At 45.1% G+C, this 19,931-nt stretch overlaps 1 protein-coding gene across 1 annotated transcript in view; it reads left to right on the top strand.

The window, feature by feature from the left end:
- abcc4 (ATP binding cassette subfamily C member 4 (PEL blood group)) overlaps positions 1-19,931 on the top strand; it is a 443,243-nt gene that overhangs the window by 273,403 nt on the left and 149,909 nt on the right. The window contains exon 19 of the mRNA XM_070892652.1: positions 7,959-8,038. Coding sequence (XP_070748753.1) covers positions 7,959-8,038 — 80 coding nt within the window. The remainder of the gene's footprint in view (positions 1-7,958; positions 8,039-19,931) is intronic.

Here is a 19,931-nt window from a genome sequence, read left to right on the forward strand (position 1 = left end):
ACAAACATACATGGTTAGCTGCTAAGGGCATAACTGGGATAATTTCCCAATTAAATAAATAGTAATCAGATTTAAACAGGTATGGTAGAGTCATTATGTACATCATTGTGTTATCAATTCTGAGCTAACAGACCAAAGTGCAGGTGAACACCTGTAAACCAAACGTCAGTGTCATAACACCTCAATGTTTCTTTTACACATTTAATCTCACTGAGTGGTTTCCATGAAACAATTATTGATTGATGTAGACTGCAGATGTTTTCATTGCACAACAAAAGCATATATATACATTCAGTGTAGTTAGGAAACCATTGTAGAAATAAAGGCAAAGTAATGAATTATTATTTAAATTAGATAAAGCAAAGTGTTTACCCACCAAATAGTACCAGTTGTGTACAGGGCACTTCACTTTGCAGCTTTTATGAGACGATGAGTAATTGCTTTTAAATTGATGCTTGATTATGTTTAATAGAATTTGATGAATACCTGCTCTGATTAGCTGGTATTAGTGTACAAAGCCTTTTCAGCACCTGATACTGAGCACATACAACTCCTCAAAGTTCTTCTTATTTTGACTATTGTGTGCTTTAACTGCAGGATTACTGGGGTAAATAGAAAGGTATTGCTTGTAAGATGTGGGAAGAGCACTGCAGCTTCTTTAAACAAGTGTTAACAATGTTCTGAAGTGGCTGTAAAGAGTATATTTAATAAAGGATATTGAAAACTTGCTTCACTCCATTTCCACACTTTTTAAAGCCTCACCAGCTCAAGGATATCTCTGGGCACCATAATCGTTCTCTGTTTTCCTCTCTCCTAATTCCTAATTTTGGAGATTCCTGGCCTGGAAATATTGATTCCCGGACTGTACCGATATTATCCTGTCCCCTGCTGCCATATTTATTAAGGAGCTTTCACTGGTCTTCGTACCCCTGTCATGGGCATTCCCTCTTTTATCAGCCTCACATTTGTTTGGCTCCATTTCCAATTGTTGGCCTAAAAGCAATGTTTTTGGAGGATTTGTCTATGTGCTTTTCCGTTGTCTGTGTATGGATGATTTTTCCTGGATGATAATGAGCTCAGTGCCCCTTGGGTTGGTTTATTGCTCTCCATGATCAGCACTTCCAGTGACATGTTCCAAGGTGCAGGAGATGGCCACAGCCCAAAAGCATCAATTGGCACAACCAGAGAGAGAGAGAACAACATAAAGGTAGGGGATCAAAAAGTTGACAAGTCAGAAAGATGAAATAAGGGAACAAAGTCAAAAACTTTGTCAAACAAAAAAAAAGTGAAAAAGACAAAAAAGAAGGATTATTGCGAGGAAAAATAATGAAAAGAGATAGAATCAAGAAATACAGAGAAGAGCCAAAATATAGAGAGGACTTTTAACTAAATAATGGGGGGGGTTCAGGTGAGCAGAAATTTAAAGTATCAAAGAGCAAGGAGAAAGCAATAGAGCAGTGGGGGAAACTAGTGTATGACAGAATGTATAAACACAAAGGTGTATCAGAAAGTGGAGTCAAAGCACAAAAAAATGGTTTAAAAAAAAACAAATTTAAAAGCTCTTTATCTGAATGCACACAGCACTCGTAATAAAATAGATGAGTTGACGGTACAAATGGGTATGATCTGATGGCCATTACAGAGACGTGGCTGCAAGGTGATCAAGACTGCGAACTAAATATTCAGGGGTATTGGACAATTTGGAAGGACAGACAGAAAGGAAAAGTAGGTGGGGTAGCTCTGTTGATTAAGGGTGAGATCAGTGTGATAGTGAGAAACGATACTGGCTCAAATGATTAGGATGTTGAATCAGTTTGGGTGGAGATAAGGAATAATAAGGGGAAAAAGTCACTGGTGGACGTAATCTATAGGCCCCTTAACAGTAGCAACTCTGTTGGACGGAGTATAAATCAAGAAATAATGGAGGTTTGTAAAAAAGGCACGGCAATAATCATGGGCGATTTTAACCTTCATATTGATTAGACAAATCAAATGGCCAGGGTAGCCCTGAGTAAGAGTTCATAGTGTATCCGGGATAGTTTTCTTGATAAGTATGTTGTGGGACCAACCAGAGAGCAGGCTATCTTAGAATCTGGTCTTATGTAATGAGACGGGATTAATAAACGATCTCCGAGTAAAAGATCCTCTAGGAATGAGTGACCATAAGATGGTTGAATTTCCAATTCAGTTGGAGGATGAGAAAGTTGGATCTCAAACCAGTGTTCTAAGCTTAAATAAAGGAGACTATAAAGGTATGAGGGCAGAGTTAGCTAAAGTGGACTGGGAAAATAGATTAAAGTGTGGGACAGTTGATGAGTCATGGCGGACATTTAAGGAGATATTTCATAACTCTCAACAAAAATATATCCCAATGAGAAGGAAGGACTGTAAGAGAAGGGATAACCATCAATGGCTAACGAAGGAAATAAAGGAGGGTATCAAATTGAAAACAACGACGTACAAAGTGGCCAAAACTAGTGGGAGGCCAGAGGATTGGGAAACTCTTAAAAGCCAACAAAGAATGACTAAAAAAAAATATAAGGAAAGGGAAGATAGATTATGAAAGTAAACTAGCACAAAATATAAAAACAGATAGTTAAGAGTTTCTACAGGTATATAAAAAGGAAAAGAGTAGCTAAAATAAATGTAGGTCCCTTAGAGGATGAGACAGGGCAATTAATAATGGGGAACAGGGAAATGGCAGAGATTTTGAACAAATATTTTTATTGGTCTTCATAGTAGATGACACTAAAAACATCCCAATAGTGGATAATCAAGGGGCTATAGGGAGGGAGGAACTTAATACAATCATGATCACTAATGAAGTAGTACTCGCCAAAATAATGGGACTAAAGGTGGACAAGTCCCCTGGACCTGATGGCTTGCAACCTAGGGTCTTAAAAGAAGTGGCTGCAGAGATAGTGGATGTATTGGTTGTAATTTACCAAAATTCCTTGGTTTCTGGGGAGGTCCCAGCAGATTGGAAAACAGCAAATGTAACGCGCCTGTTTAAAAAAGGAGGCAGACAGAAAGCAGGAAACTATAGACTGGTTAGCCTAACATCTATAGTTGGGGAAAATGCTGGAGTCCATTATTAAGGAAGCAGTAGCAGGACATTTGGAAAAGCATAATTCAATCAAGCAGAGTCAGCATGATTTTATGAAAGGGAAATCATGTTTGATAAATTTGCTGGATTTCTTTGAGGATGTAACAAGCAGGGTGGATAATGGGGAACCAGTGGATGTGGTGTATTTGGATTTCCAGAAGGCATTCGATAAGGTGCCACATAAAAGGTTACTGCACAAGATAAAAGTTCACAGAGTTGGGGGTAATATATTTGAAATACCACCAACGATGTCTGCGCAAGATCCTGCAAATCCCCTGGGAGGACAGACGCACCAACGTTGGTATCCTCGATCAGGCCAACATCCCCAGCATCGAAGCACTGACCATACTTGACCAGCTCCGTTGGGCGAGCCACATTGTTCGCATGCCTGACACAAGACTCCCAGAGCAAGCGCTCTACTCTGAACTCCTGCACGGCAAGTGAGCCCCAGATGGGCAGAGGGGAAACGTTTCAAGGACACCCTCAAAGCCTCCTTGATAAAATGCAACCTCCCCACCGACACCTGGAAATCCCTGGCCAATGACCGCCCTAAGTGGAGGAAGAACATCCGGGAGAGCGCTGAGCACCTCGAGTCTTGTCACCGAGAGCGTGCAGGCAGCGGAAAGAGCGTGCGGCAAACCAGACTCCCCACCCACCCTTTCCTTCAACCACTGTCTGTCCCACCTGTGACAGGGACTGTAATTCCCAAATTGGACTGTTCAGTCACCTGAGAACTCACTTTTAGAGTGGAAGCAAGTCTTCCTCGATTTCGAGAGACTGCCTATGAAAGGATAGATGATTGTTTTCTGTTAGTTAGCCAGAGTCGGGTTAAATGGGTCATTTTCCGGTTGGCAAACAGTAACCAGTGAGGTGCCGCAGGGATCGATGCTGGGGCTTCAACTATTTACAATCTACATTAATGACTTGGATGAAGGAACCGAGTGTAATGTAGACAATTTGCTGATACTAAGATGGTGGGAAAGCAAGTTGTGAGGAGGACACACAAAATCTGCAAAGGGATATAGACAGGCTAAGTGAGTGGGCAAAAATTTGGCAGATGGAGTATAATGTGGGAAAATGTGAGGTTACCCACTTTGGCAGAAAGAATAGAAAAGCACATTGTTTTTTAAATGGAGAAAAATTGCAAAGTGCTACAGTATAGAGGGAGCTGAGGGTCCTTGTGCATGAAACACAAAAAGTTAGTATGCAGGTACAGCAAGTAATCAGGAAGGCAAATGGAATGTTGGCCTTTATTGCAAGGGGGATGGAATATAAAAGCAGAGAAGCCCTGCTACAACTGTACAGGGTATTGGTGAGGCCACACCTGGAGTACTGTGTACAGTTTTGGTCTCCGTACTTAGGAAAGGATATACGCATTGGAGGCAGTTCAGAGAAGGTTCACTAGATTGATTTCGGAGATGAATGGGTTGACTTATAAAGATAAGTTGAGTAGGTTGGGCCTATATACATTGGAGTTCAGAAGAATGCGAGGTGATCTTATTGAAACTTATCAGATAATGAGGGGGTTCGACAAGGTGAATGCAGAGAGGATATTTCCACTCATAGGGGAAACTAAAACCAGGTGGCATGGTCTCAGAATAAGGATGCCCATTTAAAACTCAGATGAGGAGAGATTTCTTCCCTGAAGGTTGTAAATCTATGGAATTCTCTGTGGAGGTTGGGTCATTGAATATATTTAAGGCGGTGATAGACAGTTTTGAGTGATAAGGGAATAAAGGGGTTATGGGGAGTGGGCAGGGAAGTGAAGTTGAGTCCATGACCAGATCAGCCATGATCTTATTGAATGGCGGAGCAAGTTCGAGTGGCCAAATGGCCGACTCTGATCCTATTTCTTATGTTGTTATGTGCTTATAGGAAGTAGGAAACAAAGTGTTGGAGAAAGGGGAAACTATTAAGAAGAGTAGTGAGCAGTAGACTGGGAAGACAAATAGAAGGCTGATGTTTCATTGCCACTTTCACATTGATGCAAATTTTTGTCATGTGTTCATCAACATGGAAGTGTAACTGTAAAATAAGGTCCCAATCTGATTCTGAAATACACTAAAGCCATGCGGTGAGAAACTCACTTCAGGGCCGCGATTTTGCCGGCGCTCAGTGGAATGTGTGGGTAGCAGGTCAGCTGTGAAATGATCGACAGCGGGTCGGGAACCTGCTGTCAAAATGCGCACTCCTTAATTTCCCAGTGTCGAGTCTGCCAGTGCTGAACAGACCTGACAGGCAGTGACGGGGTCCTAATTCAAATCATTAGTGGCTTGTTTACAGCCACTTAACAATGGCTTTTTTCCCAACTTTTTGAATTTGACAGGTCGTCCACCGGTTTCCTGCTGTGCCTAGAGCACGCCTGTGAAGCTGAGGCGGGAGGTCAATGGCCATTGTTTCAGCTGATGAGTTGACAGCTTCAAATGTCACGTCAAAGCTCCCAACTGATTGAAAAATGTTTCCTTCGGCACTAGCTTCTGAAAACTGCATTTCCACTACAGATTCAGGATGCTGCAAATCTTCATGTATTCTATTTTCGCCCTTATCAATTTTTGGTCATCTGTTGACGGTTTCGAAAGCTATCCCAATCCTCAGGCTTACTGCTATTCTTTGCAAAATTATAAGCCTCTTTTAATCTAGTGCTATCCTTGACTTCTTTAGATAGCCATGGATGGATCACTTTCCCCATGGAATTTTTATTTCTTAATAGAATGTATATTTATTTGAGAATTTTGGAATATTTCTTTAAATGTTTGCCACAGCTTGCCTCATATGTTTTAATTTAATTTCCCAAGCTACCTTAGCCAACTCGCCCCTCATACCTATGTGATTGGCTTTGTTTAAGTTTAAGCGGCAGAAATTGTTCTCCGCTGCAAATGGGGCACACCTCCCATTTTTGAAGTGTTCTGGCCGCTGCAATGGATGTGTCGGCCTATCCGGTGAAGCTCAGCTCCCCGGGTGGTTTTTTCTTTACAGCGGGCTGGAAGTGGGACCAGTGCGCAGTGACCGTCACTGTCGGACGGAAGTAGGGACGGGTCGGAGTGTCCGCAGCTGTCAGTCATCATGCAAGCACATCACAACATCTCTCCCGTTCAGTTAAAGGGGAGAGCCGCTTCGCGAGGGTGCCAGACTGCTTGCTGGCGGCCCTGTCGAACCCGGGGGCATAATTGTCAGGCCGACCTGGCAGTCAGCCGACAAAAAAAAACATAGCGGCCTTGCGTCCTCCCCTTTCAGGGCGGCCGTGCTGCCATTTCACACGCACTGCACTGACGACAAAAGCTGCCGTTGGTGGGGGGGCGCTCCCGCGGAGCAATTTCAGATAAGGGGCAATTCCACGTCGCAGCAGGAAAACGGGCGGAGCGGTCCCGGACATCGCTTCACTCCTGAAGAAGGGCACTTTCTAAAATGGCGGCCCCTCCACGGAGAGTCGGCGGCCATTCCGCGCTGCTCCATGGCCGCTGCTTTCCGGCGGTCAGTGGCCTTATCGAAAGGGACAACTTCGGCCCTCAGACTCTAGGTTCGGATTTAGTGATGTCACACTCAAGTGCAATGTTAATTCTATCAAGTACATGTATGACACTGATGGATATGAGACGTGGGATCCTTCATTCAGCTAGCAGGTTAAGGCATTGCTCAGTTCAGCCAATTCCTTTTTCTGACACTGCTCCGAGCTTTCAAATATCATACCCTCGTGCATTTCCTTTATGTAGTTGCTAGCAGAGCCTTACATTATTGTATTTAACAAATCCCAAAAGTTATTAGTTTCTTATGGACCCAGGACAAAATGGCGACCAAGCTGAGGTTTAAGTGCATTGTACATTGCTCCCATCTTCGAGGGGAGAAGCTCATGGGGCAGAAGAGAGTCATTCCATCTGTTCTAAGCTGTTTCCTATGTTCATGGTTGCCACATTGAGTAATCCTCACACATCTACTAAATATTTCTAGATGTAACGGCAGCACACACCTCTCAGAACCGGGTGTTACAGTTTTTACATGGGGACTTCTCCCTCTAACTTTTATATGCTCTCTCGCATGTGAAGGATGCTGAATGTAAAAGAAAGAAACATTCTCTTGCAACAGTATTTTCATTTTTTGAATTCTATGCATCCTCGACCGGTTATCCCACCCATCTGACCCGGCAAGGATATCGTTTTGAAGATGTGAAGATTAATGTTAAGTGTTTCAATACAGTTTGGCTTCAGGCCAAACAAATGATTGAAGTGATGGTGTTGGGTCCTAATAGGATTTTGGAGGAGGAAATGTGCAGCACTGCCTAGCTGTGTTATAAAGACATTTCGACGTGTGTGCTTAGGTTGTGGGGTGACCATGTTCTATCAGCCTAGGCTGCACTTACAGTTGTGGAGGATGCATCGTATTCAAGGAATGAGAGAGACCTGCCAAGGTTTTCTTCATCATTAAGCCGAATATAAACTTAGCTTCAAATTATCCCAAAATCTTTTTGATGCTTAATTTTGAATTACACATTGAGTCAATACTTGAAAATACAGCATTCTGATTAACCATTGTGCATTCTGTGTCTGTTTGGCTCATCAAGAAAATATTTACAGAAACACCAACATGTGACTGGATTTAAGCCAGTTGACATCTTCAGCGTATCAGACACAATTGAAAATTCTCAGCTGGGAATGTTATTCCTAGATTGTCCTATTTGTTTTAGATGTTGTTAAGTCACTTGCCAAAAAGTGGGGCTTTTTTAAACTTCAGGATAATGATTTCCTCTGAGGGCTATATTGAAAACATAAAGGAGGTGAGTCATATAACTGATTTAGAAAGAGTACTGTAACTGTAAAAATTATTCTACATTTTTACTATAGTTTTTTAATCCTTGCAGGTCGGATCCTGAACCGTTTCTCAAAAGACATTGGCCACCTGGATGACCTTCTGCCTTATACTTGCATGGATTTTTTACAGGTAATTCAGTCATCAGAGCTCATGAATTGTACATTGTGTGATCATTTTATGGGCCACTGAGCAGTCTTTGCTGTTGAAGTACTGTGATCACAAAACAATTACTTTCCAAGCAATAACTCCTCTAACAAAGTTAAATGCTGGTTTAATAAAAGTGTCTGCACATCAGAGAAGGGTGTGGTTGTCATTTTATGATGCACCAAAGCAATAGTGAAAATGTAATGCCAAGAATAATTGCTGTATAGGAGTGGCCTCAGACCTCTTGCTATCATGCTGTATCCACAGTATCTGCATGCTTTGTAGCTTGTTGTTCATTTGCCTTCCAGTAATTTGGAGCACATCCAGGTAGTGTTATGAAATGTGGCCACAATAGCGCAACAATCAGCTGTCACGAAGGACTATGAAGATGAGCCAAATCATGAGTGTATGACCACAAAAGACCAAAAGTTTACTGACTAAGAAGCTTGGTGTGGTAACTTCAGAGGGGGACAAGGTTTGGTACTTGATTAAATAAGCAGTCAAATTTTAATGTAAAGGTGAAGTTTATTTGAAAGCAGGACAAACCTTAATACTTGATAAAGCACTAAGTTTCTTTATCCAGGACAAGAACTGTTCCTTTACTCCAGGCTATAATTTCAATAGCTTTTGTTAAGCAATTACTCAGTGTACAAGATTGCTTAGGAAATCATTCCCAAACCTCCAGTAATGCTGGTGATAATTTCCCAACACAATCTTTATTCATGACGAGGCTAAAACATTAGGCAGTCAACTTGCTAAAAACTACAGATCGGCAGTGTTAAAACAAAATTGTAAAACGCTGCAGGTGAAATACTATTTATTGCTATTGTATTTTGTGTCTGTTAGTTGATTGCAAGTCAGCTCTTCAGCATCATAATTCATGATGAACTGACCTGGTTTACTCTCCCAGGAAAATTTCGCCCATCTGGACACATCCCATAATAGGAACACTGGAACACAATAGGTGCTGCGCTGGTATCCTTATGCTGCAGGTAGTGTAGCCCTCAGTAGAAATGAGACAAGATGGTGCACCAAATAGATAGCAGGAAACAATCACTGCTCCAACAGATTCATTGCAATTGAGAAGATCAAGGGGGAGAAATTGGGTGCATTGGTGCCCCCTGGCCAACCGGTCGCCAATGCCTTTGCGAGCGGGCACAACGCTGACATATTGGACGGGAGTTTAGTGGCGGCGCTATAGCGTTGCACCACAATCTCTTGCGCCCGGAGATCGTGACATCATCGGCATATGCATCGCCCCTTTAACGCCCTGGACCTGAAATTCACTTTCGCCTCCTGCAGCAGCGCCGGACATAAACAGGAGGCGCGGAGCACGGGCAGTCGGCCACTACTGGGGCAATGATTAAAGACAAGGTCGCCAAGGGGAGTAAAAAAAAACTTATACTTTGTTGTTGCCGTTTGATCGCAGGCGTGCAGGAACCAGAATAAATCAGCCGGAACTCTACTTGAGTGCCCGGGCTGATCACTCAGGTCCCCCGTTCCCTTGGTGCTCCAGGTAGGTGACTTTTAACTTGTAGAACTCGCCGCGATGGCCCTTCTCTTTAAGGGGGGGAAGGCCCCTTTGAACGCAGCAGTATTACTGAGGTCACCGCCCCCCCACCCGCGTCCTTTAGTGCTCCAAGAAGGAAGTGGAGTACTCGATTTAGTACTACCCTTCCTTCCTGGGGCGCTAAAGCCAATTTTGTGAAAGCTAGGAAGCATTTGCTCCTGGCGCCAAGTTTCCCAGCTTTCAAAAGTTACCATCCTCAAATGGGATGATAATGAATTTCGGCTCTTAGGTCCCTCTGCACCACAGCATGTTGTAATTTCTTTCCATTCAAATAATATTCCCTTTTACTGTTTTTTTTCCCCAAGGTGGATGACCTCACACTTTCCGACATTGTACTCCATCTGCCAAACCTTAGCCCATTCGCTTAACCTATCCAAATCTCCTTGCAGCCTCTCTGAGTCCTCTACACAACCCGCTTTCCCACTAATCTTTGTGTCATCTGCAAATTTTGTTGCACTACACTCTGTCCCCTCTTCTAGGTCATCTATGTATATTGTAAACAGTTGTGGTCCCAATACTGATCCCTGTGGCACACCACTAACCACTGATTTCCAACCGGAAAAGGACCCATTTATCCCGACTCTCTGCTTTCTGTTCGCCAGCCAATTCTCTATCCATGCTAATACATTTCCTCTGACTCCGCGTACCTTTATCTTCTGCAGTAACCTTTTGTGTGGCACCTTATCGAATGCCTTTTGGAAATCTAAATACACCACATCCATCGGTACACCTCTATCCACCATGCTCGTTATATCCTCAAAGAATTCCAGTAAGTTAGTTAAACATGATTTCCCCTTCATGAATCCATGCTGCGTCTGCTTGATTGCACTATTCCTACCTAGATGTCCCACTATTTCTTCCTTAATGATAGTTTCAAGCATTTTCCCCACTACAGATGTTAAACTAACCGGCCTATAGTTACCTGCCTTTTGCCTGCCCCCTTTTTTAAACAGAGGCGTTACATTAGCTGCTCTCCAATCCGCTGGTACCTCCCCAGAGTCCAGAGAATTTTGGTAGATTATAACAAATGCATCTGCTATAACTTCCGCCATCTCTTTTAATACCCTGGGATGCATTTCATCAGGACCAGGGGATTTGTCTACCTTCAGTCCCATTAGTCTGTCCAGCACTACCCCCCTAGTGATAGTGATCATCTCAAGGTCCTCTCTTCCCACATTCCTATGACCAGCAATTTTTGGCATGGTTTTTGTGTCTTCCACTGTGAAGACGGAAGCAAAATAATTGTTTAAGGTCTCAGCCATTTCCACATTTCCCATTATTAAATCCCCTTTTCATCTTCTAAGGGACCAACATTTACTTTAGTCACTCTTTTCCGTTTTATATATCTGTAAAAGCTTTTACTATCTGTTTTTATGTTTTGCGCAAGTTTACCTTCATAATCTATTTTCCCTTTCTTTATTGCTTTTTTAGTCATTCTTTGCTGTTGCTTAAAGTTTTCCCAATCCTCTAGTTTCCCACTAACCTTGGCCACCTTATACGCATTGGTCTTTGATTTGATACTTTCCTTTATTTCCTTGGTTATCCACGGCTGGTTATCTCTTCTCTTGCCGCCCTTCTTTTTCACTGGAAGATATTTTTGTTGCGCATTATGAAAGAGCTCCTTAAAAGTCCTCCACTGTTCCTCAATTGTGCCACCGTTTAGTCTGTGTTCCCAGTCTACTTTAGCCAACACTACCCTCATCACACTGTAGTCCCCTTTGTTTAAGCATAGTACGCTCGTTTCTGACACAACTTCCTCATCCTCAATCTGTATTACAAATTCAACCATATTGTGATCACTCATTCCGAGAGGATCTTTTACGAGGAGATCGTTTATTTTTCCTGTCTCATTACACAGGACCAGATCCAAAATGGCTTGCTCCCTTGTAGGCTCTGTTACATACTGTATCCATTCTATGAATTCCTCCTCCAGGCTACCCCCTGCGATTTGATTTGACCAATCGATATGTAGGTTAAAATCCCCCATAACTACTGCTGTTCCTTTTTCACATGCCTCCATTATTCCCTTGATTATTGCCCGCCCCACCGTGAAGTTATTATTTGGGGGCCAATAAACTACGCCGACCAGTGATTTTTTTTCCCCTTACTATCTCTAATCTCCATCCACAATGATTCAACATTTTGTTCATTGGAGCCAATATCATCTCTCATAACTGCCCTGATATCATCCTTTATTAACAGAGCTACCCCACCTCCTTTCCCTTCTTGCCTATCTTTCTGAATCGTCAGATACCCCTGTATGTTTAATTCCCAGTCTTGGCCACCTTGCAACCATGTTTCTGTAATGGCCACCAAATCATACCCATTTGTAATGATTTGTGCCGTCAACTCATTTACTTTATTTCGAATGCTGTGTGCATTTAGGTAGAGTGTTTTCATCCTAGTTTTTAAACCATGATTTTTAGTTTTTACTCCTCCTGCAGCCCTTTTATATTCAGTGGCCCTTTTTGTTTCTTATCTTTTGGTTTCTCTGCCCTCCACTTTTACTCATCTCTTTTCCGTCTTTTGTTTTTGTCTCCTTTTTGTTTCCTTCTGTCTCCCTGTATTGGTTCCCATCCCCCTGCCATATTAGTTTAACTCCTCACCAACAGTACTAGCAAACACTCCCCGTAGGACATTGGTTCCGTTCCTGCCCAAGTGCAGACCGTCCGGTTTGTACTGGTCCCACCTCCCCCAGAACCGGTTCCAATGCCCCACGAATTTGAATCCCTCCCTGCTGCACCATTGCTCAAGCCACGTATTCATCTGTGCTATCCTGCAATTCCTACTCTGACTAGCACGTGGCACTGGAAACAATCCCGAGATTACTACTTTTGAGGTCCTACTTTTTAATTTAACTCCTAGCTCCTTAAATTCGTCTCGTAGGACCTTATCACTTTTTTTACCGTTGTCGTTGGTATCAATGTGCACTACGACAACTGGCTGTTCTCCCTCCATTTTCAGAATGTCCTGCACCCGCTCGGAGACATCCTTGACCCTTGCACCATGGAGACAACATACCATCCTGGAGTCTCGATTGCGGCCGCAGAAACGCCTATCTATTCCCCTTATGATTGAATCCCCTATCACTATCGCTCTCCCACTCTTTTTTTTTATGCCCTCCTGTACAACAGAGCCAGCCACGGTGCCATGAACTTGGCTGCTGTTGCTCTCCCCTAATGAGTCATCTCCCTCAACAGCACTCAAAACAGTGTATCTGTTTTGCAGGGGGATGACCAGATGGGACCCCTGCACTACCTCCTTTGTACTACTCTTCTTGCTGGTCTTCCATTCCCTAGCTGGCCATTCCATTCATGACACTGCCACTGTTCACTTCATACCCACTAAACCTGTTAACAGTCCGTGGCCCACACCCAATGCCCCAAAGTCACCACAGCTCTCTCGCAGAGTGTTTCGTTTGATCAGTGGGTACTTCTGGTTTTCAGTTGGCCTGTGATGTCATCCTGCACATGAGCAGGGCCATTCTGATGTCATTCTCAGCGCATGCTAAAAAATCTATGGTTTTGCTTATGATGTCACTTGCAATGACGTCACCTTCACCTGATCGTGTTGAATGAAATGTGCCTCACTAAACCTTGCAGCTCAAATTATGTAAAATAGTCAACGCTGTGGATCTCACTCAGCAAATTAGGCAGCATTTATGGAAAGAGAAACACAGTTAACGTTTCACATGTGAAACTCTGCTTCACTCTCCACAGATGCTGCCTGATTTGCTGTGCATTTCCAGCATTTTATGTTGTATCACTCGACTGAATGATTGGGAAGAGTCGACAGGGCAGGCCATACCTGGCCGCTGGAGTGTCATCTGCTTTTCTCGGTGGCCCTCCACATTACCAGGTAGATGCCACTGTCATGGCTGCACGGAGGCAGCTTGGCTCGGGCAGCCTGCCTATGAGAATGACTGGATCAAATCACACATCGCATTACTCTCCAGCAGGCAGGATCAAATTGCACATTCCAGACAAACTGTTGGTTGTGTCTTGTTCTCCAAGGGCACCAATCAGAAATCTGGTCCAACCCACTTGTGGTGCAAATAAACACAGCCATCAATAGAGACATAGGCCGGAATTTTCTTTATCTGGGCGGGTCGGGTGTGGGCGATTGGCGTCGCGGGTCGCGACCCCGTTGCTGCTTCCATCCCATTGCAGAAATCGACTGCGCTAATGAGGCCTATTCAGCCCGCCCAGCGTGTTACCCCGCCCAATTAAATTATGCGGTTCTGATGATGTCATCCATGATGCATTTTCAGCTGGTAGATTTATAGAAGCCATGGCCACATTGCATTTGAAGGTTCATCCAGGAGTGTGCAGTCACTGCACAGGAGCTTTTGATTGTTCTAAATTCTTGGAAACATGACTGCATTGAGAGAGAGGGCTGCACCCAGGCTCTCCCATCACTCCCTCCATATGCTGTGGAGGGAGTCAGCACACAGGGAAGGTCCTCTTCCCTTCTGTTGGGCAAAAGAGACCTCCCCAACAGACCAAAGGAGCCTTGCTCCAAATAGCAGAGGAGGTCATGAGCAGGGATGTGGTGAGGAGGACCAGGGCGCAGTGCCGGAAGCGTTTCAATGATCTCAATAGATCAGGAAAGGTGAGTACAAAGCCACACGCAACCTCATCCTGCTGTGCCTCTCATCACATCCCCATCACTCTGCCTTCCCTACCCTACTCCTGCACATTCTTACGCCAAAATACCTGGCACCTCCACCCATCCCTCTCTATCTACATTATCACTTCCCCATCTGACTTGCCACCCCTCACACCCTCATCCTAATGCAATCATACTAACTTTCAACGTACAAGGAGGCCTTTTGGCATTGGCACCCTACTCCATCATAGTCTTCCTATAAAGATCTAACCCATCCATTCGTTACACTCATTCTGTCAGTCTTACTCAATCTTCTTTCCCTCCTTGCAGGAAAAGAGAGCCACAATGAGAACTGGAGGTGGAATGCCATCATTTTCCACCCTCAGCAGCAAAGGAGGCTGCGTTAAACGTATCAGGATTAGCCGATCAGCTGGAGGTGGGAGACGGAGAGAAGAGGACCTGGTGACATAATTACATCTCATAGTATCTCATAGTCACATGGCATACAGCAGTCACTCGTATGGGGACTGATGTCAGTAGACAGTAAATGTTCATCTTGCCTGCGAGCACTATCGGAGCAGGCCGGGGAGCGGAAGGAGCAGTGTGGCGACATACCACTCCAGGGAGCAGCACATGCTATAGCAGGAGAGCGACAGCAGCGAAGAGGGCGATTGGATTGGACGTCACCAAGATCCAGGTCGATGATTGGAGAGCGGGCAGGTACAGCAGGAGCAGTGAGGTCGGGGCGAGGGAGCGGCGAGAGACTGTAGAGGGGCGTGATTGGGGCCCAGGAGAGGCGTACGTTCGGGGCCCAGAAGAGGCGAGGGCCCAGGGGCAGCACGGGCCAGCCCACACTGCGATATGTGTGTGCACTGGGTCCATGCAGCAGAGCTGGTCTTCAGTCGTCCTGGTTAATCCTTGCCACTGGACCAAGACTGAGCTCTGTCAAGCCCGTGTGGTGGCTGGTGTGCAACGGCCACCCCACATTAAAAAAATCCACGCACAGGCATCTTCCACCCTTCAACATGTAGTTCTGGATCTAGAATATTAGGTCCTTCATTGAAACACCTGTGAACTTTTTGGTGTGGAAGCAAGTCATCCTCGATACGAGGGACTGCCTATGATGATGATGATGTGCATAATGGTGTTTGTACCCATTATTCATATGACATTTCCAACTCATCTGTTTACTGTCCCACAGGTCCATCAAGAGCCCCCCACCCCCCCACTGTCCAGGATGGGGAAGAAGATAACTCCTCAAGAGGAGCCTCCAACCTCTGAGGGCGCACCGCCACCAGACATAAGCCCACCCAACACCAGCGAAGAGATGCACACCTCGATGGCCCCACGCAAGATAGAGTGTTGTCAGCTGCTGTCTCACAACTCTCAAGTGAGCAAGAGGAGCTGGTGGAGACAGGGACAGCAGTGGGACTCCTCGCCGGAGGGCACAGGTCACTCCCAGCTCTGCTGAAGCTGCAGGCAGACGCTGATTCTTGGGGGCCATCCAGAGAGAGAGCAATCCTGGAGGGGCAGGAGGCTTTGACAGGTTTTGCGATTGCAAAATGTGCAGAGAATGGAGGGGTCATCTCCAACATGACCACCACCATGTTGCAGGCGATGGTGACTAGGCTCTTCCATGGAAAGGATGGACACCTGCATGGAGTAGCTAATGCACCACTCACAGGAGCACACGGTCTCTATGGGGAATAGCTGGCAGATGCTCATCGACCTCCTCTCTAGGAGGAATGTCAGCATAGATGTGGGGCCTCATGTGTGCCAAGGTGCTCTCCAGCTCCTTGCTAGCAGGGAAGTGTGGGAGACCCATGAGAGGGATGATGGTGAGAGGGGACATGGAAGTGTGATCTCCGATCAAAGCGCTTACACTTATTCCCCCATTGACACCCCCTCAGTCAGAGCCCCAGATGCCTCCTGGGATCGCAATGGCCGAGTCTGCCCCTGCACAGTCTGAGGAGGAGCAGACTTTGACGGGGCCCTCACAGACTCCAAAACCCAGAGGACGTCTGGCAAAAGTGTCTACGCAGTGGCAGCAAGGAAGTGAGCAGGCTGCCTCTACCTCTGCTGAAGTCACAGGGGTTACACCTCGTAGAAGCACGTGTAAGAGAAAGATGAAACACAAGTAGATTCACAAGGGTAAGCACTTGGGTGTTTTATTCAATGTTAATGTCAAGTTTCTGTTAATATGATTTCAACCATAACAGACTTTTATTTTCACAACTTTGCAGTCTTGGAGAAATTTGTATGCCCCTTTGGAAGTGACTTCATGAGTTGAAGTGAATAGTGAGACATAACGGTACCTCCACCAATGGTGATCAGTGCAAAAGAAATGGCTTGGCCATTGTGGGGATGGTTTGCGGTGTTACTGTGGGGTGGCAGCTATATGGATGTACAGCGTAAAGTTAAATAAATCTGGCTATGGTGATGCCATCCTTGGCCTTCCAGGCAGCAATGTGGTCGGGTGCTGATGTCCTCTGTCCTGTGTAGCATCAGGTGGTTGCGGAGAAGGATGGTAGTGTTGGGGCTTATCGTGGTCAGATTTTGAGGACCAGGGTGAGACAGTATAAACTACACCCATGCTGATGGAATAGATGGCAGGTGAAGTAGAGTTGATCAAAGCAATGTGTCAGTGGTGAGAGAGTTCTTCCAATGAGGTGACACTGCATGGAGACTTTGCTGGAAAGACGCAGCCTGCAGAAAGCTAAATCTGTGCTGGAAATGTAGTCAGCACCAGCTTCTGCCTAAGGAAAGTGAGCAGCTGTCAGCTTTTATAGTACATTTGATGCTCGCAAGTAATTAGCTGGATCAATGGCCACTCAACTCCCGCCTCAGGTTGACAGACGTGGTCCCTGAGCTGTGTGATTCCCGTGGACATGCAGGGAAATTTTAAATGTAGCGGGACCAGACTCAAAAAGCTGATAATGGTTTCATTTATGCCGCCTGCCTCTGCCGTTTGGGTCGCTGCTGTACCTTCAAACCCGCCCGAGGGAATGGCACATGGGGCAGGTTCCCAACCCACTCCTACTTTTCTCAAATTTCCCACCTAACCCGCCTCTGATCGCACCCGCACGAACCCCAGAAAATTCCGCCCAGAGAGTACAAAAGCAAAGAAGTTGTGCTAAACCTTTGTAAATCACTGGCTCGGCCCTAGCTGCAGTACTGTGTCGAATTGTGGGCATCAGCTGTCTGCGCGCTCAGGTGGATGTAAAATATCCCATGGGACTGTTTCAAAGAAGAGCAGGGGAGTTATCCCCGGTGTCCTGGCCAATATTTATCCCTCAATAAACATAACAAAAACAGATTATCTGGTCATTATCACATTGCTGTTTGTGGGAGCTTGCTGTGCGCAAATTGGATGCCGCGTTTCCCACATTACAACAGTGACTATAGTTCAAAAAGAACTTTGGAATTGGCTATAAAGCGCTTTGAGACGTCAGGTGGTCGTGAAAGGTGCTATATAAATGCAAGTCTTTCTTTCTTACCATACTTTAGGAAGGATTTCAAGGCCTTGAAGTGGATACAGAGGAGATTTGCTGGAATGGTACCAGGGATTAAAAGATACCAGGGATGGAATTAAATGGCCAGTGGCAGCATGGATCCAGAATTGGCTCAGTGACAGGAGACAGAGTAGTGGTGAACGGTTGTTTCTGGGACGGGAGGAAGGTATACAGTGGGTGTTCCCCAGGGGTCAGTACTGGGACCACGGCTTTTCTTGATGTATATTAATGACTTGGACCTGGGTGTACAGGGCACAATTTCACAATTTGCAGCTGACACAAAACTTGGAAGTATAGTGAACAGTGAGGAGGAGAGGGATAGACTTCAACGGGACATAGACAGGCTGGTAAAATGAGCAGACATGTGGCAGATGAAATTTAACGCAGAAGAGTGCAGTGATACATTTTGGTAGAAAGAATGAGGAGAGGCAATATAAACTAAAGGGTACAATCCTAAAGGGGATGCATAATCTGAGGAAGGACATTCTTGCTATTGAGGGAGTGCAGCGAAGGTTCACCAGACTGATTCCAGGGATGGCAGGACTGACACATGAAGAAAGACTGGATCGACTAGGCTTATATTCACTGGAATTTAGAAGAGGGAATCTCATCGAAACATATAAAATTCTGACGGGATTGGACAGGTTAGATGCAGGAAGAATGTTCCCGATGTTGGGGAAGTCCAGAACCAGGGGTCACAGTCTAAGGATAAGGGGTAAGCTATTTAGGTCCGAGATGAGGAGAAACTTCTTCACTCAGAGAATTATGAACCTGTGGAATTCTCTACCGCAGAGAGTTGTTGATGCCAGTTCGTTAGATATATTCAAAAGGGAGTTAGATGTGGCCCTTATGGCTAAAGGGATCAAGGGGTATGGAGAGAAAGCATTGGCAAGGGGTATGGAGGTACTGAAGTTGTATGATCAGCTATGATCATATTGAATGGTGGTGCAGGCTCGAAGGGCCGAATGGCCTACTCCTGCACCTATTTTCTATGTTTCTATGAACAGAGAAACCTGGAGGTGGCAGGGCAGGTTGAGAAAGTGGTTAAAAAAACTTAGGGGATCCTGGGCTTCATGAATAGAGGTATAGAGTACAAAAGTGTGGAAATTATGATGAATGTTTTTAAAACACTGGTTCGGCCTCAACTGGAGTATTGTGTCCAATTCTGGGCAGCGCATTTTAGGAAGGATGTGAAGGCCTTCGTGAGGGTGCAGAAAAGATTTACGAGAACGATTCCAGGGATGGGGGACTTCAGTTATGGGGATAGACTGAAGAAGCTGGGAAAATTGAGAGGAGATTTGATCGAGGTGTTCACAATCATGAGAGGTCTGGACAGAGTAGATAGAGAGAAACTATTCCCATTGGTGGAAGGGTCGAGAACCAGAGGTCACAGATTAAGGTGATTGGCAAAAGAACCAAAGGCGACGTAAGAAAAAATTTTCTTTACACAGCGAGTGGTTAGGATCTGGAATGCACTGCCTGAGAGAGTGGTGGAGGCAGACTTAATCACTGCTTTCAAAGGGGAGTTGAATAAGTACCTGAAAGAAAAAAAATTGCAGGGCTACAGGGAAAGGGCGAGGGAGTGGGACTAGCTTAAATGCTCTTGTAGAGAACCAGCATGGGCTCGATGGGCCGAATGGCCACCTTCCATGCTGTGTAACCATTTTGTGATTCTATTCTATGATTGAGAGACTTCAGTTATGTGGAAAGAGTAGATCATCTTGGATTGTTCTCCATAGAGCACAGGGTTAAGCGGAGATAGAAACATAGAAAATAGGTGCAGGAGTAGGCCATTCGGCCCTTCGAGCCTGCACCACCATTCAATAAGATCACGGCTGATCATTCACCTCAGTACCCTTTCCTGCTTTCTCTCCATACCCCTTGATACCTTTAGCCGTAAGGGCCACATCTAACTCCCTCTTCAATATATCTAACGAACTGGCATCAACAACTCTCTGCGGTAGAGAATTCCACAGGTTAACAACTCTCTGAGTGAAGAAGTTTCTCCTCATCTCGGTCTTAAATGGCTTACCCCTTATCCTTAGACTGTACCCCTGGTTCTGGACTTCCCCACCATCGGGAACATTCTTCCTGCATCTAACCTGTCCAGCCCAGTCCTGTCAGAATGTTATATGTTTCTGTGAGATCCCTCATTATTCTTAACTCCAGTGAATACCGGCCCAGTCGA

The sequence above is a fragment of the Pristiophorus japonicus genome, chromosome 10 (assembly GCF_044704955.1).
Source record: "Pristiophorus japonicus isolate sPriJap1 chromosome 10, sPriJap1.hap1, whole genome shotgun sequence".
NCBI classification, from domain to species: Eukaryota; Metazoa; Chordata; class Chondrichthyes; family Pristiophoridae; genus Pristiophorus; species Pristiophorus japonicus.